The 26,328-nt window shown below is 44.4% G+C and overlaps 1 protein-coding gene across 1 annotated transcript in view; it reads right to left on the bottom strand.

Moving 5' to 3' along the window:
• The window catches only part of LOC144511730 (acidic mammalian chitinase-like), a 42,618-nt gene extending 18,156 nt beyond the window's left edge, over positions 1-24,462 (bottom strand). The window contains exons 1-7 of the mRNA XM_078241954.1: positions 24,444-24,462; positions 22,301-22,508; positions 10,505-10,561; positions 7,666-7,831; positions 5,637-5,761; positions 4,105-4,228; positions 3,794-3,976 (exon numbers count right to left, since the gene is read on the bottom strand). Of these exons, the coding sequence (XP_078098080.1) occupies positions 3,794-3,976; positions 4,105-4,228; positions 5,637-5,761; positions 7,666-7,831; positions 10,505-10,561; positions 22,301-22,508; positions 24,444-24,462 (882 nt within the window). The remainder of the gene's footprint in view (positions 1-3,793; positions 3,977-4,104; positions 4,229-5,636; positions 5,762-7,665; positions 7,832-10,504; positions 10,562-22,300; positions 22,509-24,443) is intronic.
• Positions 24,463-26,328: the final 1,866 nt, after the last annotated feature.

Raw genomic sequence — 26,328 nt, 5'->3', positions numbered from 1 at the left:
TCTCTAATTCCTGTACTCTGTCTCGTCATTGTTTAAGATCCGACTCACTACACTGGTGTCATCAGCAAATTTGAATATCAAGTTGGAAGGGAATTTGGCTACACAGTTGTAGATGTACAAGGAGTATAGTCAGGGGCTGAGGACACAGCCTGGTGGGGCACTGGTGTTGATGATGATCGTGGAGGAGGTGTTGACGCCTATCCTTACTGATTGTGGGTTAGGAAGTTCAGGATCGAGTCACAGAGAGAGGAGCCAGGGCTCAGGCCACAGAGTTTGGAGATGAGTTTCGTAGGAATAATGGTATTGAAGGCTGAGCTGTAGTCAATAAATAGGAATCTGACATAGGTGTCTTTGTTATCTAGGTGTTCCAGGGTTGAGTGCAGGGCCGAGGAGATGGCGTCTGCTGTGGACCTGTTGTAGTGGTAGGCGAACTGTAGTGGATCCAGGCAATCCAGGAGGCTGGAACTGATTTGTGCCATGACTAACATTTCAAAGCACTTCATAATGATGGATGTCAAGATCCACCGGACGATAATCATTAAGGCAGGCTGCTTGGCTTTTCTTAGGTAGCAGGATGATGGTCGTCTTCTTGAAGCAGATACGCACTTCAGATTGTTGTAAAGAGGTTGAAGATGTCTGCGAATACCCCCACTAGCTGAGCCGCGCAGGATCCGAGTGCTTGTCTGGGCCAGTCACTTTCCGTGGGTTGACCTTCGAGAAGGCTGCTCTGAAAACTGCAGGGTCTGCTTGAAACATCCTGCAGAGAAACATGATTAAAATGCATTTCTTAAAGGCACAGTATCGTCACAGGGTCTATGAGACAGTGAGCCAGATCCTCAATGTAAATGGCACCCAAAATGGCAGAGACATTGAGTCCTGAAAACAAAGCTGATTCCAGGCACTGGATAAAGATCCCTTTTGAAGTCATTAAAGGAAGAAGGTCACATGACCAAAGACTTTGGCCCAAAGAACATATTAATATTACATTTTTGGGCCGCACACTCAGTTTGCTATTTTGCCACCTGACTGGTGAGCCACAAAGACGCTGGCTCTTTCCAGGCAGAACAACCGGCATATTTAACCTGGCTCTGCTAGAAGATTTTGTGATGTGGCTCTTGACATCCATCATTATGAAGTGCTTTGAAATGTTAGATTTTGTACCATCGCCTGCAAAACCTACTCAATCTCTGCATGCCTCCTTCATCTTGCAACAACAGCACTAGCTGAAAAAATAATCTTACAATAGCATTCTCAAGCCAGTCAAACTTGAATTGCCTGCATGAAAGAATTCTCCATTGGATCCTGACCTTGGAGTCTGGAACTCACATCAACTGTTTTTTTGTGGTTCTTGAACTTTAAACCTCATTTTCTCTATCTGCCTTTTACTCTGTGAATGCAGAGTGGAGTGTTTTTTCAGGTTTTGAATGTGTGAAGTAAACTAACTGAGTTAATCCTAAATTAAGTTTGCGGTGAATCATTAATAAAATTGGATCACACAAAAACCGAGGGGTTGGGTAAATATGTCCCCACTTATTCTATACAACAAGCTAATTCAGAATAACTTCTGTTCACAGACAGCTCGTAAGATGAAATCAGTATAGTTCTGAACTGATCTCCCCACCTCCTGTCTGTAAAACATCTTTCCTCCTGTGCTCAGTTCCCCTTGTGATGAAGGTCAACGCGCCATTTGTGTTCCTAATTGCTTGCTGCACCGACAAGCTAGCTTTTAGTGACTCATGAACCATGAGCCTTTGGACATCAACACTTCTCAAACCCATACCATCAGGCCGAGAGGGAGTTGGAGGGGGTGCAGCACTGTGTGGGTCCCAGGCTGGCCAGTGATTGATATGGCCTGCGATCGGGAGGTTGACAGTTCGGTGCCACTGTGCATGCGCAGAGGCCCGCTGATTTCAGCCTCCTGGGTGGGAATAGGCCATGCCCCCTGAAATCTAATGGTGGCCGCTGCATTGCACAGAACGAGAGAGATTCTAGTGTGAACTCCCACTGAAAAAAAAACAGCATAAATTACTCCAGTTTTCCCGCAAATTCGACACTTAGAAGTTTTTTGGGAGAATTCATGCATAGAATCTGGAATTAATGTGGAGAAATGTCCTTCTGACCACTGTGCCACCAGCTGTGCTGCCTTTGTCCTGCTGGTACGCTAGGACATGCACTAAGATGGTGATGGAGGAATTTGGGACATTGGCTGAAAGGTATGATTCTGAGTATGACCGTGTCAGATTGCTGCTTTACTACCTTAGCTTTCCATTGTGGAATGCACCCAGGTGTTAGGATGTTGTAGGGTTTACTGGGATGAATGTCCCCTTGTTGTCTCTGGTGTCTAATTAGTACTAGTCAATTCCCCTTATCAATTTTAGTTGTAGTAGTTTGACAAAACTGAATGGCTTACCTGGGCAGTAGAGTCAAACACACTGCTCTGGATCTGGACTCTCATATAGACCAGTGAGGATCATATATTATTTTCTCCAAAGGGCATTGATAAACAAGATGGATTTTTACAACAATTTGGTAGTTTCATGGTCACCAATGCTTATACTAGCTTTTTATTCTGTATTTATTTAATTAACTCAATATAAATTTCCCACCTGTCCTGGTGGGATTTGAATTCATATTTTGGAATCATTAGTCAAGGCCTCTGCATCAGAGGAGGCTCTTTAGAAGTGGAGGTTGTCTTCCACTCCAAGTAGAGTCTGAGGCATTCATATAGCATATCCTTTCAATTGTTCCAGGATATATCTCTGTCTCCAGTGAATGTATAACAGTGAATTGCCAGCTAGCATGCATGTGGCACAGTGGACAGCATCCCTGCTTCTGGGCTAGGAACTCTGATTCTGAGTCCTTATCAGAATTTGATGACCAAAGTTTATAATGTGGCCGAACAGACTGAATATCAACCTGCAAATCATTCCAACATGAGCTAATGATGGAAGATAAGACTGGGAGAGATTCTCAGTCAGCCATATGATAAAAAGAATGTTGCAGCCTCTGTCATTGTTATCCATATCTCCAAACTGCAACATGCATGTAAAAGTTTACTTAGCCATAACAACTTGGAATGAACTGTAATACAATACCACTACCACGCTTGCAAGACTAGATTTTACCATTTCACTAATGCATGTGTGCTAGACAGCCTGAGGATTTTATTTTATCCTTGGCTTTATCCTTTAAGAGACTAAAGCTTGGGCACAATGAAAGCGTATGTACAAACACTGTTGAAATTTATGGGAACTACCAACTTAGGCATGGGCCATGGTTGACAGATCCCATGGGAAATATTAACATAATGTAGCAATAGTTTACTTTGACATTATTATGATACTAACAGACTTCTTCATTTTCAGTCTAATATATGGAATTTAGATGACTTCATTGTGTCAGATCTGTACTTTTGCTGGAGGAGAGCATTCAACCTCAAATTGGCTCACCCTCTTTTGAAGCAAAACAAGGACTTCAGGTATCAGCATCAAAGGGAATATTGTGCCATGGCAATGTGAACAGTTAGGTCACTCCTGCAATTTTTCCTTTTACACCAAGCCCTTTACAAGCTGCTGCATCACTGAACTTGCAAATTCCAAATCAAATGGCTGCAGATCGTACACTCAGGCCAACCCTTTACGATGCCTTTGGCATATTAAAAATGAGATGAGGGGCTTCTCTCAGAAATTGGAGACCGGCATGCATACGTATAAAATGCAGAATATTGTAAATTAATACTTTGTTTTGACTTAAATTTCTTCAAATAAAAATAAAGCAACTCAGGTTTTACCACCTCATAATTAGCCAAGATGCCATTTTCTTTAGAATAAGTGCCTGCCGGTCCAGGACCAGATGCTGGAGCACCAACACCTGATTCCGAAGAGCTCAATTTGAAGGTTCGTCCATATGTTGGAAATCCAACCAGCAGTTTATTTGACGGTGCACCATTATCTCTCCAGTATTTAACAACAAAATCCTGCAACAGGAGCAATTAGAATAACAGCATTGTGTTCAAGAAAGATTAAACATCTTTTCAGACCTCTTTTCAGAAAATGTTTCAGAATTTAAAACGTTAGGAGTGGTTATATACCAGCATAAACGTACAATATTAAAATCCAAAAAAACACCCTGGTCTTTATTGCCACGATATAAAGGGCTGTTGTGTCCAGTGAAAGGGTCCCAGTGACCATGAAAATCATATGTCATCACACTGATAAAATCCAAATATCTAGAGAAATGAAAATGTAGTAAATTAAATCATAATCATTAGTAATACTAAGAGATCAGAGCGGTAAACAACAACAGCATACATTAATGTAAAATACCATCCAATAGAATTAGGGTATAAAGCATTTCTAATTATTTCCCCTAGCTACTGCAAAAACAAATTTATTTTACTTTTAGAGAGCGTAACATGAACCTAGCTAAAGATGTAAACTAAAATGCAAAATATAAACTGGCACAATTAACACAATTTTAAACACTCGCTAATAAGATCATACTAAACTGCAGAATTAAAACTAGTGCACTCATGCCTGCGACTGAATTGAATGTACCAACAATCTTAAGGTCCATCTAAGCATTATATAAACTAATGAATTGAAATTCACCAGGAATTATACTTCTGTCAAGGACAAGTGGGGGGTCAATTTAAACTGCCCTAATTTCCCCACTTTCTACCAGTCTGTAACAGAAAGGGTTTTCAACACAGGCACACTCATATCTCTCAACTGCCTCTGTCCTGGGTGCCTTACAAGTGTCATCAACTACCGCTCTGGGGATATCCCTTATCACCAATCAGCTACCCTTTGAGGAGAGCTGGAGCAGCGAAGAGCCTGGGCAGTTGAGTGCCGTAGTATGTAGACATTGTGACAGCTGATCAAGTACCTTGCAGAGACCAGTAGAAACTGGGTCCTGTGGTCACAGACTATCTGAATGTTCATCGAGTAGAATCCCTTCCTGTTCACGAATGCACCCGGTTGGCTAGCACCTTGGTGCTTGCATGGGTGCAATTTATGGCACCCTGGATCCAAGGGAAGCCTGCAAATCGTGCAAAGCCGCTGGCCCACCTCAGCCTGATTGACTTGGTCCATCCTGAAATGAATAAATGTTCTAATAGGAAGTTAGTGCCACAGTGACCTTCAGATCCACAGGCACTGGGTGTCTACCTACACAAATGGGGGCATATGCAATAGGCTCATCACAGCTTCCCTTGAAAGCTGTAACCTTTTGTGGCATTGGACCTCTGTTCAGTCCAAGTAGTTTGAATGCTGCCTATACACGCTGGCAAATGGATAGTGGCTTCTTCCGCATGCACCTTGTCCTCCCAGCTGTCCCTCATGGTCCAATGCCTGTGCCTCTGCCAGAAGTGGATGCCTGTGACCACCAGGCCTCCTCCCTCTTTGTTTTTCAACTTTTGTTGTGTCATTTATTGTTTTTTTAAAAAACTCAGTTCATCACTTAAGTTACTCAATAAAAAGAATCAAAACTGTGCCCATGCACGATTGAAATTAAATTTTCTTTTGGGCGCTTAAATAGAACGAAATTTTTTTCAGCAGTTGAGGAGTGATTGAACTAATCCTGGCTAATTTGAAAGTTATAAAGCACAAACATGGTCAAAATTAAATTACACTTACTTAGAGATTTCAGCAATTTCATAACTAACATCGATGTTCTTTTTACCAGCAGCCACAGCAGCTGTAAGCAGTAGACTGTCTTTTCCTGTTTCCTTTGCTTCTTTTGTAAAGGCGCTTTTCAATTCCTCGGAGAGAACAAAATATTGGGGTAAATCTGTGATCTCATAGTCTAAGCATCGAGTAGTAGCTACAGGGATAATGGGTATGACCATTGTGGCTGCACTACTTTACCTCCAGCCAACCCAGTTTCCCAATGGAAATACAAGAGGCCTGATTTTAACCCAGCATGTTTAGTCCTGGTGAGAATTGTTGAAAGGACCATGCTGCATTTCAGCTCCTTTCTGTTACAGACTGGTAGAAAACAGTAAATGACTGTTGACAGAAGTCGAAAAGCCACCTATGTAACATAAATCAAGACAAGCTAATGTGAAGCTTGAGCTTAAATAAAATAAATATCATAAAAGGGGAGGAAAACTAAGGCCATTTCTTCCTTTTCAATGAGGCAACTGCCAGAGTTATAGTGGCACATTAGTGTCAAAAGAATTCTGACTGTCCAAGGCTTAGTTAATACTTTGAAATCATAAACATGATGTAATCTATTCTACAAAACAGATGAGAAAGTCCCACTATCTTCTGGTGGAAGACAGTGTAGATGTATTTAATGTGGCCTGCTAATTAAACTGGTCCAGGCCTCTCACTCAACTATTTGTGAGGATTCCGAACCAGCACGCTGAGATCATACAATTACCCCTCAAATTCTACAATTAAACCATTTTTTTCTGCTGTTTCATCTCTTTAAGTGCAAATAAATTTTATATATTTTTTATTCATTCATGGGACGTGGCGTCACACGCTGAGCCAGCATTTATTGCCCATGACTTGAGAGTCTTCCTAGGCCATTTCAGAGGGCATTTAAGAGTCAAACACATTTGCTAAGTGTCTGGAGATTCTTGTGTGCCAGAACAGGTAAGGCTGGCAGGTTTCCTTTGCTAAAGATTAGTGATCCTGATGGATTTTTATGACAATCAATAGTGATTTCGGGGACATCATTCCAAATTTTTAATGAATTCAAATTTCATTACCTGCTGTGGTGGGATTCGAACCCAGGTCCTCAGAGCATCACCTTGGGCCTCTGGATTACTAGTCCAGTGACAGTGACAATACCACTCCAGTCCCCATGCTGCACTGGCAAACCCTTCAGATCTCCATTCACACTGTCAGGACCAGAAGATCCCGTCGGTGGGAAGCGTTGGAAAATTCTGACCACATCATTGTATAACTCTCTGGAGGCTATCTTACCGTTGTGCCCCACTGGCTGACGGGTGAGGTGAGCCGGGAAGATCGTGAAAAAGCCGAGAAATTAGGATTGCACCCAATCCGGGTGGGGGTGGGTAGGGGCACTGGGTCGCGCAGTAACCGGACTTAGGCCACAGAGGCCTGCCAGCTACAGCAGTAGAGGCATTGACAAGTCTCTGCTGCTCTCATCACAACAACCTACACATGCGCAATTGTGCCCTCTGCTGCTATCAGCTGACTTTCAGGCAACTTAGGCCCCACCCGCTCCGCCTATAGATGGAAATCAGATCAAGGGATGTTTTTATTGCAGAGTGGATAAGGTTCAACTAATGGCCTCGCTGAAAAAAATGGATCTGAAACTCTCCAGTTTTACTGCCCATTTTGGGCTTAGAGAATTTCTTTGGTAGGATCGCTCCCTCTGTCTTAGTCTTGTAAAATAAAATACTAGTCATCTACCAAGATAATAATGCGATTAGTTTTTTTGTCACTTCAGACAAAAATAAGTTCAAATGGAAAAGGCCAGCAATATATTATTAATTTGAAGGCATATAGAACTTCATAACTAATAATTATATAGGCTAGAATTCTCTGAACTTGCCTATGGCTGGGATTCTCCAGTCCCACTCAGCGCCAAGTTCTCCATTCTTGCTTGCGGTGATAGCGGGACATGAAGGGCTGGAGAATAATTATATATTATCTGGTATGTTTTAAAAGTGAAAACTGTTTTTCTTACCATAATCAAGCTGGTAAACAGTTGTTTGTTTCCTAGTGGGTTTCCGTTAGAACCTGGATATTCCCAATCCAGATCAAAACCATCAAAATGATATTTCCTCAGAAACGTAATCACAGAATTGATGAATGTTGCTCTATTCATCTGAGTAGATACCACGTTGTTAAAACTAGGGAAGAAAGCAGAGAGGTAGGAGGAAATTAAAAATTTGGTGGTGTTATTTTGTTTATATTTAGCACAACGTAAACACAAGAATTGTATGCAGTGCGAAATATGTTATTTTAATGTTCATAAACTGGGGATAAATTGCATATGTTAGAGGAAAAACACAAAATCAACTTTTTAATAGATACATGGTTTAAATAAAAGGTATTATTTTATGAATCCAATCGTTGTAACTCAACATTTCTCAAGTGTATAGCTTGGAAATTGTTATACATGTTTGTAGGATCAGCTCTGTGTATAAGTGGTACAGTACTTTAATATATAGATGTGCAAATTCCAAATATAGACCTGGATTTTTGCTCCCAAGGCAGGTAGTGGGGGGTTAGGAAATTTCCCAGCTTGCCCACCTGCCTCTGGTGAACCACCCCCAAATTGTAAGATCTTTGCTCCAGAGGCGCAGGTGCAGGCTAGAGTTGGCCCTTCACCCTGAACGTAGATCAAATGTGGCCACAGGGGCTGCTGAGTGCCGAGGCCAGCTATTTACATGGGTCAAATTGCGTTCTTTGGGACTTTGTCTGGGCCTTCACATAATGACAATTCTACAAATCATAACAGGCCTTGCACTTAGTTCTACTGTAAACTTCTATGACCATCACAATGGATTAAGGCTTCTGCTATAACGAAAATGGGATCTCTTTAAATTCAGTACTAAGTTCCAATGACCTTGCTGAGTTTGAATTTCCCTCATATGTGATTAATGCCCCACTCCTTTAACCTACCAGAAAAATGAGCTACGTTGAAAATGGGGGTAGGACTTCCAAATTTGGGTTCCACCCACCATTTTGGAATGTCTGTGGAGTCTCCACAACTCTACAAAAATCTGGGCCTGAGTCTCTTCCGCATCAGATGATCTTGCCAGGACAAAACCGGAAGGAAATATTATGGCCGAGTTCAGTAACGTTGATTATACCCTTTACCGCTGACCCTCCCTCACTGATGGACAGAATATTGTGATGGGAGGAGTGGGGCAGGGGTGGCATGGCTACAATATAGGGATCCATAAACCTAACCCAATTCCGACCCGTTAAATTTTAAAATGCAGGCCATAGATAAATCAGGAAGCAACTTCAAGGTCCTGGCTGATGGCAACTGTTGCCATTGTTCTCTCCTAACCGCTGGCCAAGTTGTCCATTTGATCAGCTGCGAAGTGATTCTATAATATGCTAATGAGAGACAGCTGCTGAGATTTTCCGTCTCTGGTCTTGTTGGCCAGTTTTTCCAATTGTACCAGTTTTGCTACTCAGCTAATCTCCATTTATAACTTTGCTGCTTTTTGAAAAATTCTGGGGGCGATTCTCCCAAAACATTCTAAGATCAGTCAGCGCCAAGATTGGTGCATGCGCAGTAGCCGCGCACTACCCCCCCACGGCCTAATCGCAGGTCTCTCGGACATGTCCGGGCCAGCCTCGACACACACCCCACCCCAACCAGCTACAGTAACAGCCCCCCAGCAGGCTGCCTCCCCCCACCCCGATGGCCAGCCCCAATGGCTGGCTGGCCACCCTCCCTCCCCGCCGATCCCGACTGCATAGTGGCAACAGGACCCCATCAATCGCCCTCACAAAGGCCCCGCTCCCCATCATGCTCCATCCCATTCGGCCCCGCCCCCTTGGCATTACCCCACATCCGGTGGACAGTGCCAAGGTGCCCTCTAGGCTTTTTGCCCCTTAGGTATGCCAGGGGGCCCAGGCTGGCACTGTCAAGGTGCCAACGCCCAGAGAGCTTCCCCCCGTGTTCTCTGGGGGCCTCAATTGCCCCCCCCCTTCACTCCAGTGGGGTCGGGCCACCAGCTTCCCGCAAGTGGGGCGATACTGGAAACCCCGCTGGAGTGAACCACTCCTGGTTTGGTGTTGGGGGGGGGGGGGGAGGAGAGATGCTAGCGGGCCAGGAGATTTCAGTCCCGGGCCTGCTAATGCTATTGAAATTACATGCAAATTACGCGCTGCATAATGTATTCGGCTCCACGGCGATTTCCTGGAAATCCAGTGCTGGGAGACACGCTCAGGTCTGTGTGCCCAGCAGAGAGCCTGCAAATCAGGCACCACCAGAATCTCCTGGCCTGCTGTGGTAAAAAATCAGTGCAGCGTGATGGGAGAATCGTCCCCTCTATGTCTCATCATTTAAATTAATAATAGTGTGGAAAATCTATGCGCCATGTCTGGATTATAATATCTCATAGAAATCATAGAAACCCTACAGTACAGAAAGAGGCCATTCGGCCCATCGAGTCTGCACCGACCACAATCCCACCCAGGCCCTACCCCCATATCCCTACATATTTTACCCGCTAAACCCTCTAATCTACACATCCCAGGACACTAAGGGGCAATTTTAGCATGGCCAATCAACCTAACCCGCACATCTTTGGACTGTGGGAGGAAACCGGAGCACCCAGAGGAAACCCACGCAGACACGAGGAGAATGTGCAAACTCCACACAGACAGTGACCCAAGCCGGGAATCGAACCCAGGTCCCTGGAGCTGTGAAGCAGCAGTGCTAACCACTGTGCTACCGTGCCGCCCACCAGATGGTCTGCATTATAAATCTGATCATATTTTAAGGAAATCATTTTTAACATGTTTGTTATTTTTATATACTTTACTCATGCAGTTTTTACCGTCTGGAACCAAAGTTCCACCCTCCAAGAGCCACGAGCGTCTTCAAGGCAGAATTTCTGTAAGAAATAAAATAATTTTTCAGGTGTCATTTTTAACAACTAAGATAAACAAATATCTGTTTCAGTGGCCTAAAAGCTAAATAAGAACTTTTGGAATATAACAGAGCTGTGCTTAGAGGTTATCTGTGACGATACCTGAAAACTTGACCTTCCATCGTTTGGAAACATGTTACTAAATGGACAATAATCTCAACAAAATGAAGGTGGTAGTCATCGACTTCAGGAAGTGTAGTGGAGGGATTGCCCCTGTCTACATCAATAGGGACAAAATAGAAATGGTCGAGAGTTTCAGGTTTTTAGGTGTCCAGATCATCAAAAATTTGTCTTGGTCCCTCCATGCTGACGCTATAGTTAAGAAAGCCCACCAATGCCTCTACTTTCTCAGGAAACTAAGCAAATTTGGCATGTCCGCTACAACTCTCACCAACTTCTACAGATGCACCATTGAAAACATGTTGGGGCACGTCCCTTTAAGAGAATGGGTCAGCTGACCCGGGCCGCAATTTGTGACAATAATAAATCAAATAACTATCTAATGACACCAAACTTCTCACTTCAAACACCCCCAAATAGCATATATATATATATATTTTTTTAACACAATTAAGTATACAATTCAACTATGTACAAAAACATGAACATTAACTGTGAATGGTAACATCAACGTCCTTTAAAAGTGTACATTGACATAATCAGTCCCTCTGGTGGATGACAGTTCCTGGACGACCGTCTCATTGCCACCTGGTTCCTCTTGGGTGTGCTTTACCTGATGAACTCCTTGGTGGTCGAGATGGTCCACCAATTCCTTATCCACAAATTATGGCCTGTTGACGCTCACTATTTGATCAGGGCTTCCAAAGTGAGCAAACAACTTGTCCAGTTGCTCTAGTCACCTCTGCTGACACCGACTTCATAATAGCTACTTCTGTCCATTTCGAGTCAGCATTGACCACCACCAACAGCATTTTGCCTTCTACTGGACCTGCAAATTCTACATGGATCCTTCGTCAAGGAGCTTCATGCCATTCTCATGGTGGAGGAGCGACAGCGGTGTGTACTTACTGCACTCGGGCACAGGATTCACAATCACCTGCCTTCTTCTCCTCAATCTGAGAGTCAACATTTGGCCACCAAAAGTAACCCCTGACAATCTTTCATTTGCACCACACCCGGGTACCCTTGGTGCACCTGATCCAGCACTTTCCAACAGAATGTTGGGAGGAATGACCACTCTCATACCGCACAAAAGACAAGTCTGTTACGGACAACTGCCACCTCCTTGACAGGTAGTAACTCAAATCAGGCTGACTCTTATGAATAATCTTCCCTCATAAGACTAAATCCATTACCTGACTGAAGATTGGGTTGTTTCTTGTGGCATTTCGATCCTGGGTGCTGCTACAGGTACTTTATCATCAAGGTGAAAATACATAATTTTCAAATGCCATTCAGGAATACATGTTCCTCAAGGGAGAGGCAGCCTTGTAAATGCATCAGCGTTACTACATGCTGCTCAGATTGTCTATACTGTATGTCGTAGGAATATGCTGCCAAAAGTAGTGCCCATCGTTGTAACCGAGCTGCTGCCATGGATGGTATTCCTGTTTATGGCCCAAAGATGGTGGTCAGGGGCCTGTGATTAGTTAACAGCACAAAATGCTGGCCCTATAGAAAATGAGAGAATTTCTTCACCCCAAATAAAATACTTAATCCCTTCTTCTCGACTTAGGCATACCTTTCCTCTGATTTTGTCAAAGACTTTGATGCACGGGCGATGGGCCTTTCTTCTCCGTTGGACAACACATGTTACAATACAGCGGCAGGCCCATAAGGCGAGGCATCGCAGGCTAATTACAATGGCAACTTGGATCGAAATGTACCCACACTTCTGACCTTTGTAAAGCATGTTTTATCACTCGCTAAGCCTCTTCACACTGCAGGTTTCATCTGCCTTTACACTGTAGGTGGTGTAAAGGTTTCAGCACGGTGGCCAAATCTGGCACAAATTTGCCATAATAATTTATCAATCCCAGGAATTATCATAACTGCGATACATTCTCTGGTCTGCGAACTTACATGATGGCCTTCATTTTCTTGGGTGTCTTGTGTAGTCCTTCAGCCTCTGATCTTCGGGTAAGCGTTCTCCAAGGCGGCCTTCACGATACACGACAGCGCAGAGTCGCTGAGCAGAAACTGATAGCCAAGTTCTGCACACATAAGGACGGCTTCAACCGGGATCTTGGGTTTATGTCGCACTATCTGTAACCCCCACAGCTTGCCTCCTGGACTTGCAGAATCTCACTGGCTGTCCTGTCTGGAGACAATACACATCTCTTTAACCTGTGTTTAATGCTCCCTCCACTCACATTGTTTGTACCTTCAAGACCTGGTTGGCTGTAGAGATTCGCATTCTAATCAGTATTCTGTAACTTGATTTTGTGTCTCTGTATGCCCTGTTTGAGAGCAGATATCCACTCCATCTGATGAAGGAGCAGCGCTCCGAAAGCTAATGGCATTTGCTACCAAATAAACCTGTTGGACTTTAACCTGGTGTTGTTAAAACTCTTTCTGTGTTTACCCCAGTCCAACGCTGGCATCTCCACATCATGAATTTTTTTAGGCCAGACTTGAAAGTTTGAACTCTGTGTTAAGGCATAGTTCTAATACTGTTGAGTGGTGCAGCTTTGAAACTCAGCACTTGTGAATACCGTTCCATTGTCTGGTGCCATCACTTCAGATAATCCATGAGTTGAAGAGCATAGGTGTAATCTTTTGATGCGATGTGGGGAACTTCTTTAATCTTTCCTTACTCTGATCTGAGGTTCCCACCTGCTTCAAGAAGGCCACTATCATCCCGATACCAAATAATCAAGCACCATGCTTTATCGGCTACTGCCTGCTAGCCCTGACATCTATCATCATGAATTGCTTCGAGAGATTAATCATGGCACACATCAACTCCAGCCTCCCAGATTGCCTTGATCTACTGCAATTTGCCTCCCATTGCAACCAGTCCATGGCAGACACCATCTCCCTGGCCCTACACTCATCCCTGGAATGACACCTGCATCAGACTCCTGTTTATTGACTATAGCTCCACCTTCAACACCATCATTCCAACCAAATTCGCCTCCAAATTCAAGACTTAGGACACACCCAAACCCCCCCACCCACGCCTGAAATTGGATCCTGACCCACAGACGGGAATCACTAAGGATAGGCGACAACATTTCCTCCACCATAATCCTCAGCACCGGTGCCCCACAAGGCTGTATACTCAGCAGCCCCCTACAATGTTCATACACTTATGACTGTGTGGACAAAATTGGTTCTAATTCCATGTACAAGTTTGCTGATGACATCACCATAGCGGGTTGGATCCCAAACAACGACAGGACAGGAAAGAGATAGAAAGCTTAGGGGCATTGTGCAAAAACAACAACCTCTCCCTCAATGTCAGCAAAATGAAGGAGCTGGTCACGGACTTCAGGACAAACTGAAGGACACGCCTCTTCACTCCCCACAGCAATCAATCACCCAGGCTCAAAAGTCTGCCCACAACACCATGCCATCACAATGGTTTTTTAAAAATGGAAATATGGCGAGCTCCACTTTGAAGGGAGTTTGGAGGCGAGTGCACAGCAAGCCACAGGACACCAGAGTTACAGTGGAAAGAGGGCAGCAGCTAGGGTGAGGGGGAAACCAGCAAAGGGTCTCAAGTGAGGGGTGGTGAACCAGCAAGGCTCCTCAGGATCGGGGGGGGGGGGGGGGGAGCGGTGGGTGGTGGGGTGGTGGAATAAGTCTGCGGAGGCCGGTATCCCTTCACCAGATTCACTTTTATTTACAAGTTCTATTACAGTTCATAGAGCGCGACAGATTCTATGTCAGCATCTAGAATGCCAGGAGACCTGACACTCCCAGTTATATATACAGAAAAGACTCCCTAATCAGACAGGCAATAATGAGCTCAATCAGTGAGTTCATATTCCAAGAAGCCACGTCAATGGCCTCATTGAAATCATCACACCCCCACAAGTTCGAGGAACCTCGGTGGTTCAAGCGGGTCATGGATCTCTTTCCATGTTTCAGTGGGGGTCCGAACCTTCTAACTCAACATCCGATGTTAGAGGTGGGGGGGGGGGGGGGGGGGGGGCGGCGGTCAGTGTGTCTGATAGGTGCTTGTCTCTTTGTTAGTGAGCGCCGGAGTTCTATTTCACCCCTTCCTCGGGCGGCAGATGAGGTGCCGCAGCTTCATCTGCAGCGTACATTTTGGACTCTGGGAGGACTCTCTTCGTCCGGGCCTGCTGGGCCAAGTCAGCTCTGGGACAGACTGCGATTTTGAGGCCCGTATCTGATCTAGGCGTTTTTTCAGGAGGATCTCTCCCACATGTATTCTGTAACTTAACCGCTCCAGGTAACCATGTACATAATTCTTCACCCAGACTTCATCTGCAGTCTCCAATTGCCTTTCCCGGTGACTATTGTCATGACCACTGCGTTGGGCTTCTTGTTGCCTTTCCACCTTCCCCCGCCACCCGAGGTTTTGGAATAGTAGACTTAATCTGGTGCAGAGTCATCTGCCCATGAGTAATTTTGTGGGTGCTATTCCCGCAGTGCCATGTGGGGTTGTCCTGTAGTTGAATAACAAACAGGAGTGTTTGGTTTCTATTGGTCTTGCTGGCTGTTTTTTGAACCCGGCTTTTAAAGTCTGGAATGCTCTTTCCACGAACCCGTTCGACACCAGATGGTATGGTGTTGTCCTGATATGTTAAACCCCATTTGACATCATGAATTGGGTGAACTCCTGGTTGGCAAAAGCCGGTAGTGACTATGAATTTTCTGGATGCCCTTCCTAGGGCCGCACATAATATATAGAGACGAGCACCTCTGGGATGCCCTGTGTCGGAAATGAGGTGCAAAGTTTTTCTACCATTATCGCCATGTTCGCAGAATTCACCCTATATACATCCAACCATGTTGAATGGGCATCCACTATGACCAAGAACATCGAGCCCATGAATGGACCTGCATAACCCATGTCCTTCCTGGCACTGACCCACTTGCGCCGGTATATCCATTCCAGGCCACCAAACATATTTCCAGGCCAGCATCTTCATTTTGGACACTCCTGGGTGGCCGTGATGCAATTTGGCTAGTATGATATAGTCCACAGCAACCTTGACTTGGGACTGCCACTCATGCCCCCATAGCAGTATTCCATCTTCTGCCATGAGCTGCTCCCTTCTACTCCCATATTGGGGTGGAATTGGGGTTGGACTGGCTTTTCTGTTTCCCCATTAAGTACCAAGTGTTTCACTTTTGCGAGTACTGGGTCCTTTTGTATCCAGAGGTGTATATTATGTGCGGCCACAGGAAGGGCATCCAGAAAATTCATAGCCACTACCGTCTCTTTTACTCTGGGCACCATCGGTGGGGTGTCTGCTAAAGATAGCCTATTCAAGGCATTTGCATTTGCCGCTCAATTTCCCGGCAGGTGCTCCAACAGATAGTGGTAACCCACCAATAGTAATGCCCGCTGCTGGATCCGAGCCGATGTTATTGGTGGCATCGCCTTGTCCTCTTTCAGTAGTCCCAGCAGCAGCTTGTGATTGGTGACAATTTCCAACCCATATAGATATTGGTGAAATTTCTTCACTCCAAATATCAACACCAAACCTTCTTTTTCAACATGGGTGTACTTTCTTTGTTTAGCAAAGGTCCTGAGGCATAAGCTATTGGCTGTTCCTCTCCACTGTGCCATCTATGTGCTAAAACTGCTCCGATGCCGTATAGAGGCACATCACAGGTGAGCACTAGCTCTTTTCTGGGATCATAATGTGCTAGGATATTCGCCAATGACAGCTGTTATTTTACTTTATTAAAAGCAAGTTCTTGATGGGTGGACCATTCCCAAGCTTGATGCTTTTTTAGCAGTTGATGCAGGTCTGGTTTGGTATGAACTTCCCATAGAACGTCACCAGTCCCAAAAATGACTGTAGCTCATGGATTGAGGTGAGAGCCGGGGATCTTTAATCACCCGCACCCAGTCCTCCAAAGGTGTAGTCCTGCTTTGTCCACTTTGTAGCCCAGATAGGTCACAAAGAAAACACATTTTGCCCTCCTAAGTGCACACTGGCTGTTGAAAACCGTCTGAGGACTTCCTCCAGGTTCTGAAGGAGTTCTGCCTTTGTTTCATTTGTAATGAAAACGTCGTTCAGGTAAATGGTCACCAGTGGTATACCTTGTAACATATTCGCCATTGTTTTCTAGAAAATCTCACAGGCTGACAATACCCGAAAAGGTAACCTTTTGTGTATTGATGGAAGCCCTTTGGTGTATTGATCATGGCATATTTCTGTGAATCCTCATCCAGCTACAACTTCAAATAAGCATGACTCATATCTAATTTCAAAAATAAGAGTCTCCCTGCTAGCTTTGCATATAAATCTCCAATCCAGGGAAATCAGGTACTTGTCCAGTTGTAAAGAGCGGTTTATTGTTTGCTTAAAGTCCCCACGAAGACAAACTGAACCATCTGGCTTCCTGATAGGCACCACCAGGGCTGTCCATTCCACAAACTGGACAGGTTTTATGATACCTTCTTGTTCCAATCTTCTAATCTCTGTTTCCACTTTTTCCCTTAAAGCAAATGAAACCAGGCAGACCTTGCAAAATCACAGGACGGCATCCGGATCGACATGCAAGGTCACTTTGGTTCCTTTTATTGTTCCTAGCCCTTCTCGGAAAACTTATGGGTATTTGAGCAGGACTTCACTCAAACGATCATTCTCCAACTGGAAAATGTTCACCCAATCTAGTTGAAATTCTCTCAAGCCAGTTTCGACCCATTAAGCTCGGCCCCAAGCCCTCCACTACTATTAATGGTAGCCTAACCAGTTGCTTTTTATAAGAAACAGGAACAAAGGTTGTACTCACAACTCTCAGTGGTTCCTCTGTGTAAGCCCTCAGTCTTGATTAAGGACAAGGGTTGGAATCCAGTGCGAATTATGCTAAACACTGCGTCCACAACTATGGACACAGCCACGCCTATGTCCTCTTTTTAGGTCAAACCAAACCAAGTAAACAAACTCAGATTAAATCAGGACAAAGTAAAAGGGGCAGCTCCCCAAAAAGGAGGGGGAACAGCCCGAACAGAAATCAAAGTACAAAGGAAACTTAAAAACATCAAATTAAAATGTGATTATTAGGGTCAATAATGCACCCCAACCCCTGCGGTGCCCAGCGGGCGCGGAAAGCGTCAACCTCGCCCATGGACACCGCATGCTCCCTCTCCAGGGACACCTGGCCACGAACGTAGCCGCGGTAGAGGGGAAGACAGTCAGGATGGACGGCCCCCTCGATCGCCCGCAGCCTGGACTGGTAAATGGCGTGTTTCGCCAGGCCCAGGTTCACGAGGAGGTCGCCATCCCGACCCTCCCCTCTCCGCACCAGGTGTCCGTAGATCAGGAGCGTGGGACTGAAGTGCAGACAAAACATCAACAAAAGGTTCTTTAGGAAAACATAAAGGGAGTGCAGCCTAAGACACACAACATAGACATGGTCCACGGACTCCACAAAGCCGCAGAAAGGGCAGTCTTCGGAGCCCGTGAACCAGTGAATCCTACGGTTGTGCGGAACTGCTGCATGCATCACCCTCCACCCCAGGTCCCCGACGTAATTGGGGGAGATCCCTCCGTAGAGGGACCTCCAGCGGGGACCTCCGCCGCCCGGCGGCAACAAGGCCCGCCAAGGTGTATCCGGGCGACAGGCGAGGAATTTAGTCTTAAGGTTATTTTAATAGGTTCTGATTTGGTCACTATTAAGCAGTTAAATTGATCCAAGTTGGATGTAGGTGGAGCTTCCAGGGTGTGCATTCTCCTGGTCATCAGCCTACGTGTCGTTTTCCTAAATCTATGTTTTGAGATTTTCTTTTGCTGGTCTGACTCCGAATACCGGTAACAGTTACAATGTCTTGCTAGAAGGGATTCTGCAGGAACTGTTGTCTGTCTGGTCCAACTTGGCCTTGTTTTGGGGTGGTCCAGCGGGCTGACCTGGGTTTACATGTTTCCGAATCCTTCCTGAGGGCAGCTATATAATTGCCTGCTCCCAAGCAGTGGTCCTCTAACTCAATTGCACTGGTGTGGGAATCCACTTCTATCAGGAACCCTTGTAACTTGTATACTCCACTTGTCACCTTTTCCAACGACAAAACCACTTGTAGTGCTTGCTTGCAGTCCAGTTGGGCCTCCGTCAGCAGGCATTTTTGTGGATAGTCGCATTATTTATCCACATACCAACCAGTCTATTAGCATCTCATTAAGTGTCAACTTGAATTCATAGGCTTCTGCCAGATGTCACAACTTTGTTCACATGCGGTCAAAAGAACCACCTATTGCTTTTCATCTAACACTGTCATTAGTGCTGAAGAAATAATGCATTCATTCTACATATTGTGTCCAGTCCTCCAAAGCAGGGTCAGAAGAGTCCAGATTTCCAAAGTGAGGCATGATACCTGACAATGGTGTACCCCCAATGCATCACAGCTGTTGGCGTGCAAGTTCCATGGATTGTTCTTTTTTTCTTGTCACCACTGAAATAAGTCAGCAGAGGGTGGTGTCCATTCACAAGATTCCCTTTTATTTACAAACTCTATTATAGTTCATAGAGTACTACAGTTTCTGTGTCAGCATCTGGAGTGCCAGGAGACATGACAGTTATATCTACAGAAAAGACTCCCTGATTGGACAGGCAATAATGTGCTCAATCAAGGAGTTCATATTCCTAGAGACCAAACTCAATGGTCTCATTGAAATCATTATAGGGTGTGTACCAGCAAGGAACCTCGGGGTGAGGGGGGTTAGAATAACTCCAGGAGTTGGCAGTAAAGAAACATCATACAAGAGGAGCATGATATGGATCTGGGATCTCTTACCATGATTTAACCCTTAAGCTAACTTACAACAACTACAACGCCAAGAGAAAAAAGAAAACAAAAACTACTTACCAGTCACCAGCAATCACTTACCTGCTGGCTGTGACGTCGCGATTCGATTGCTTTCGACCTCTCACTTGATCTCGGGTCTTCCTCGCAGGTCCACCTCTTGTTCCTCCTGAAGATGAGCACCTCTTTCCCCTCAGCACCAAATTCCCACTCAGCTGACTGGTCCTGTGCAAGCTCACTGGTCGTGCATTTGCTTAAACCACTGCCTTATATACAGCTGACATGAGCTGGGATGACACACACCAGTTTAAAATTCCTAAGTGTTTACACCTATTGAGGCCCTAATCAGGCTTCAATTGATTGACAGATAACTGCCATTTAGCTAACTAGGTCAGTTGCTTATTGCCCTTTAAACTAGACTACTGAATTTTAAAAAGAAAAAAGAGAAACACCTACCAATAGTTACCCACTTAACTCCAAATTCCCGATACCCTCACTCGGGCTGAAATCTCACTCCGCTGACTGATCCTACAAAAGTTATTGGAGCCATTGCGGTGTCTTTTATCTGTAAAGGTTCCCCCGTGTAGATTGCTAGTCTGGCTCTCACATCTTCCAACCTCAGGAGTTGGATGCTAGATTGGAGATGCTAATGCGTTTGTTTTCCAATAATGGAGATTGCAACGCCTGTGTTCACCTCCATCTTCAAGGGATGGTCATTCACTAGTAATTCAATTATTGGCACAAGCTTTGTTGTGATGATAGGGCGGCACGATGGCACAGTGGTTAGCACTGCTGCCTCACAGCGCCAGGAACTCAGGTTCAATTCTGGCCTCGGGTGACTGTGTGGAGTTTGCATGTTTTTCCCGTGTCAGTGTGGGTTTCCTCTGAGTGCTCCAGTTTCCTCCCACAGTCCAAAAGATGTGCGGGTTAGGTTGATGGGAAATGCTAAATTGCCCTTAGGGTCAGGGGGATTATCAGGGTAAATATGTGGAGTTACGGGGCTAGTGCCTTGGTGGGATTGTTGTCGGTGCGGGCTTGATGGGAACTAAGGGGAACAGCTGCTCCTTATCAACTCTGTACATGTCTCTCATAATCTTGTACACATTGATCAGTTCGCCCCTCAGTCTTCTCTGCTCCAACGAAAACCACCCAAGTCTACGCAACCTCTCTTCATAACTTGAATGTTCCATCCCAAGCAGCATCCTGGTGAATCTCCTCTTTACCCCTCTCTAGTGCAATCACATCCTTCCGATAATGAAGCGACTAGAACTGCACACAGTACTCTAGCTTTGGCCTCACCAAAATTCTATACACCTCCAACATGACTTCCTTTGTAATTTTGTAATCTATGCCTCGATTGATAAAGGCAAGTATCCCATATGCCTTTTTCGCCACCCTAGCTTTCAGAGTTGTGTGGACAAACATGCCAAGGTCCCTTTGTTCCACAGGACTTCCTAGTGTCCTACCATTCATTGAGTACTTTCTTGTCAATTTACACCTCCCAAAGTGCATCACCTCAAACTTTTCAGGGTTAAGTTCCATCTGCTACTTGTCAGCCAATTTGACCATTCTGTCTATATCTTCTTGTAGCCCAAGACACTCCGCCTCACTGTTCACCACCCTTCCAATTTTTGTGTCATCCGTAAACTTACTACCCCCCACATAGTCATCAATGTCATTCATATAAATGACGAATAATAGGGGGCCCAACACAGATCCCTGTGTTTTGCCACTGGACACTGGCTTCCAATCACTGAAGTAGCCTTTTGTCATCAACCTCTGCCTCCTACAACTGAGCCAATTTTGAATCCAGAATTACATGAGGTCCCTCCCCCTAAATGGAAGATATTGCTGCTGGATGCCCCATTTAGTTCCTGAGCCTCTTTTTTTTTCTGTGTTCTCGAGTGTTGAGGCTATTTCAATGGATTTTTAAAAATCCAAATTGGGTTCTGCCAACAGCTTCTTTTGGGTGGTTAGGTCATTTATGCCACATTCCAATTTGTCTCTCAACATTTCATTAAGAGGTGGTCCAAATTCACAGTTTTCGGCCAATTTCCGCAACCTAGCCAAGAACTCAGTGACAGGTACCCCAGGAGTAGTCCCAGCTATTTTGACACAATATCGCTGGAGAATTACAGAAGGCTTTGGGTCGCAGTGATTCTTTACCAGATGTATTAGCTCATTAAAAGTTTTTGAGTCAGGGGCATCCAGATAGGTCAGACTTTCTATCACACTTGAAAGTAGGGGCCTTGCATGCTATTAACAACATCACCTTTTGTTTTTCACCTCCTTCAATGTTGTTAGCATGGAAGAAGTAATGAATGTGCTCAGTATATTGGGCTCAGTTTTCCCCGCTCATGTCATAGGGTTCAAGAGGTATAATGGCATTTTCTTACCGGCAAAGATTCTTGACTTAAGGAGGTTGTCTGAAGGAGAGAGGTGGTGTTCCTCATCACCAATGTAGTAATTCAATCAAGTCCCAGTTTCCCGTCACCAAACACCCTTTATTGTGTACCAAGAGGCTGTTCCCGAGACTCACGGCTAGGTAGTTCAACACCTCAGGACCTACAATAGTCTGGGTAAAGTAATAGGTTTAAAAGCCCCCACTGAACATTTCCTATTGGACAAGCCTCCACTTGCTCAATAAGGGAGCTTGTACTCCACGAAGCCCATGGGGCCCGGCATTCTTGGCCAACATAACAGGAAGGATAGGGAAGCATGGAAACATTTAACATGAAAATGAACCACAGAGTAAGAAAATCTTTAGAACTGTTGAGAAGTGTATTTCTACTCACTTTAGTTTTAAATCATTGAATGATTTGTAAAGAGTTTCATCATTCCATTCAAATGTAGTAATTTGATATCTGTCATTCATGTTGGCAAATGCATAAATCAAATGGGTGCACATAAAAGGATCGATTTGATCAGGTGTGTATCGAGCAATCCCAAGCCTGTATTGCGCCCAGTTTGTGAAATAACAGGCAAGAACTGGAGAAGTATTACCTAAAAATAGAAAATAAACTATGCTGTAATCAAACTTGCAATATATTCCAGAACAAAATATGTGTGATAGTTAACCATTTGGGAATGAAAGTATAGTGGTAGTTAATATAAAGTCCAGCCCTGTGGCAAAGATTTAAGAAGCATAATTAATTTTACTTCCATGAAATGCTCCCTCATAAATACAACATTGGCAGAAATCAATGCTTTTGAAAAAATTTAGTGATTCAACTTTTTAAAAATTAACATTTTTTTGAGTTGTTTAATGGGTTGCAACTTCTTAGGAAATAGATTATTGAACAATGCTGTGACTTACTTAGTCGCAGTTGGAACAACAAGATGAATCCCACTAAAAAAGAAAATAAAATTTTATTTCAGCACATTTCAATAACAACTTATTTGTATACCATTTGTAAAATTGCGAAAATGTCCAAGGTTTTTCAGACATGGTAGATGCTGAGTCAAAGGAGAAAATATTAGAAGAGGTGACCCAAGTTGATCAAAGAAATGGGGTTATAGCCTTAAAGGAGAAGGAAAAGGTAAAGAGCTGACACGTTTAAGCAGAAAGTAGCAGAGATTGGTTGCTGATTGAAGGAAGGCTGAATCCATAAGACCTAGAGTCAGAGGAGCAGAGAGCTCAGTTGAGGGGGGTATGAACATCCTAAATGAATACTGAATCTGTTACTTGTTCCTCATCTGCCACCAAAGTCTGCAAAAGGGGAATTTAACATATTATTCTGGCACAGTAAAGTATGCAAAAATAAGTGATTGAAGGAAAAATAAATTAATGCATACAGGAACAGGGTCTGTTGAGATTTGCATTATTGCTCACATAAACACCAACATGCCAACTGTCTGATGCTGAAATAGGCTACTCGTAACCTTGTTGTCATAGATGGCCTGGGGATGAGCTTCCTACCAAATTCTAGGACCATTATAAAAGGGACTGCCCTTTTCCACCTTCATAATGTGGCCAAATTCCAGCCATGCCTTATTACTTTCAGAATTGACTATTCCAACCCACTTCTGGTTGGCCCACGTTCTATCCTCAGTAAATGTGAGGTCATCTGATGTAGTCCCCGAATTCAAGTCCTGTTCACTCATCATCCCATAGTTAAAGGGCTATGCATTTTTGTTTATGTTTGTTTCTGAATTTTAATCAATACTTAATAATTTTTAAAAAGGGCTGGCTTCCACCTGTATCTATAATATCTTCCAGAGGGAATGGGAGTTCTCAATGCGATTCAGGTTTTCAACCCAAGGAACTCCACTGCTCCTTGGGCGTTTCTCAACCAGTCAGCAGTCATGGATGCAAAGTAAAGCTGTGTTCTCCTTAGTACCATCCAGTCAATGTTTACTCCTTCTTGTATGCCAGGTGCTCCACTTAGGGTGACAGGGTTTAATCAATAAATTCACCTATTTGTTAAAGACAGAGAGCCACAATTCACTCAAACATGAAGTTTTTGGACCTGCTGATTTTAATGGGAGTCAGATTTAACTACATAAAGGGGAAGTTGTACAATTGAAGTTCAGTCTAAATCTGTCTGGATTGCAAAGCTGGCCAACTACTGCAAGATATGATGCTAACACCAAGCATCAGTAAAACAGCCTCTATAGCACATTCCATCTTCACAATGCCAGTGAGAAAAGGGAAGGGAACATCACTCCGGATGGCCAAAGAATGAAGAATGATCTCCACTCTATATACCTAGGTGTCACCATATCATAATCCGGATGTACAGGCAACAGCTCATCAAGACCTGCAATAAGCGCCTCAGCTAACTGGGGGGTCACAAGCAAGACCCTAAGAACCTTTGACCTTGCCACATACTCAACTGCAGAATACTGTGCACCACTATGTTACCATTCCACTCACACCAAATATGCAACTGAATAATGCGCATCACAGATACTCTTCAACAACTCTAATCCCCTGGCTTCTAGTCCTGAGGCACATCCCACCCGTGACCATCCCCATAACAGCAGGGTAATTGCAAAAGGTTAGTTACTGGAGAAGGTCTATTCTGTTAGGACTGAAACTACCAGGGAGGTAGCTCCAAAGAAGTCACACGGAAAAGGCAAGCCACAGGAACAATGGGGTTTATTGAAGAACTGTACGCTTCGCACAGCACTGCTGCCTCACAGAGCCAGGGACTTGGGTTCAATTCCCGGCTTGGGTCACTGTCCATGCGGAGTTTGCACGTTCTCCCCATGTCTGCTTGGCTGACCCATTTCCTTCTACCCAGCTGATGTTTCCATTCCATGATATGGAGCTGCCAGTAATTGGTCCGTATGTCTACGCCAAATCAACTCGTCTTGCATCTCCACAGAGCAGAACAGTGGTCCAGTCTTGGCTAGTATTGCTGCCAGAACCTACTTCCTCCTGGCGCATAGTTTCTTGCTAGGACTACTCTGTTTTATTGAAAAGTTCTCAGTTTTGCATGTTTGGTTTGCCGGTCCATCTGCCTCTCTTGACTCATCTCCACCTCTCGCCTCGTCTCTTCCAGCCTCAGTAAATCGAACATTATCCGTAACGGTCTTCCCGTCATCAACGTCACAGGGGGCATTTTGCATGCAGTTTGTTTCGATACATATTTAAAAACTGGTTCACTCTTCATTTGCCTCAACAACCCTTCCCCTTTTGACACCTCCAAGGAGTTTTTACCAACTGCACAAACCGCTCCGCTAGACCATTTGTTGCCAGATGATATTGTGCAGACTTTATATGCCAAATGCCATGCAGTCCCATGTACTCTTCGAATTCCCATGACACAAACTACGGCCGATTGTCACTTACCACTTCTTCTGGATAACCAAACCTGGCGAACAAGCCTATCCAGAGTTGCCATTGTCGTAGTTGTTTTCATGCATTTGATTTATTGTCACATGTATTAACATACAGTGAAAAGTATTGTTTTTTGCGTGCTATACAGACGAAACATACCATTCATAGAGAAGGAAACAAAAGAGTGCAGAATGTAGTGTTACAGTCATAACTAGGGTGGAGAGAAAGATCAGTTTAATGCAAGGTAAGTCCATTCAAAAGTAAAAGCTGTTCTGCTCTGCAATTTACAATGGCTGTGGCGCGAAGTGTCACTTCAATAACTTGCACAACTCTGTGAATGATTCATCAGCTGGCCTCTCTGACTGCAGTATGTTACTTAGGATTCCAAACGTTTTACTGTCCACTGTGCTCAAGAATACTGGGACAACGAGATCACCTTCAACCTTGATCACAGTAATAAAAATACTGAATCTCTTTATGTAACCCGACCATGCCTTAGCCACCTCATGGAGCTCTCTGACGGTCCTGAACTTCTCATGTTTTCACCTTGGCGACGGCAAGGTTTCCCACTCAGCACGAGTAGGCCTGAAGCCTGTTCCTCCCATCCTGGCTCTTGGCTTATTTTCCACCTTCATGCAGATAGGCCTGAAGCCTTAACCCTCCCACCCTGACTCCTTCTGCCTATCATGGTACCTTGATGACCGCAGGATTCCTTACTCGTCCTGCTACCTCAGCGGTCAGCAGCAGCTGTAGTGAGTCATTCCTTCACAGCACCTAAGTCAGAGTATTCATTTCCTTCCCCCACTGCCTGTCTGACGCTTACTGTGGCTGCCGCACAGTCCTTAACTCCCCCCACCACCAAAGCCGTGGACTTACCATGAGTCCTTTAATTTTTTTAAAAAGTTTTTACTTCATGATCTGCGGTGGAGAAAGACAAAAATCCTTCCTCCTTCAAGTTTTGTGCTGGACATTCTTGCATTCCTCCATCTGATATTACATGGTTTAGTTTTGCCAATGTGGGATTGTTCCAAGTGCAAG

This window comes from Mustelus asterias, chromosome 25, assembly GCF_964213995.1.
Source record: "Mustelus asterias chromosome 25, sMusAst1.hap1.1, whole genome shotgun sequence".
Classification (NCBI taxonomy): domain Eukaryota; kingdom Metazoa; phylum Chordata; class Chondrichthyes; order Carcharhiniformes; family Triakidae; genus Mustelus; species Mustelus asterias.
This window is presented reverse-complemented; position numbering and strand designations above follow the sequence as displayed.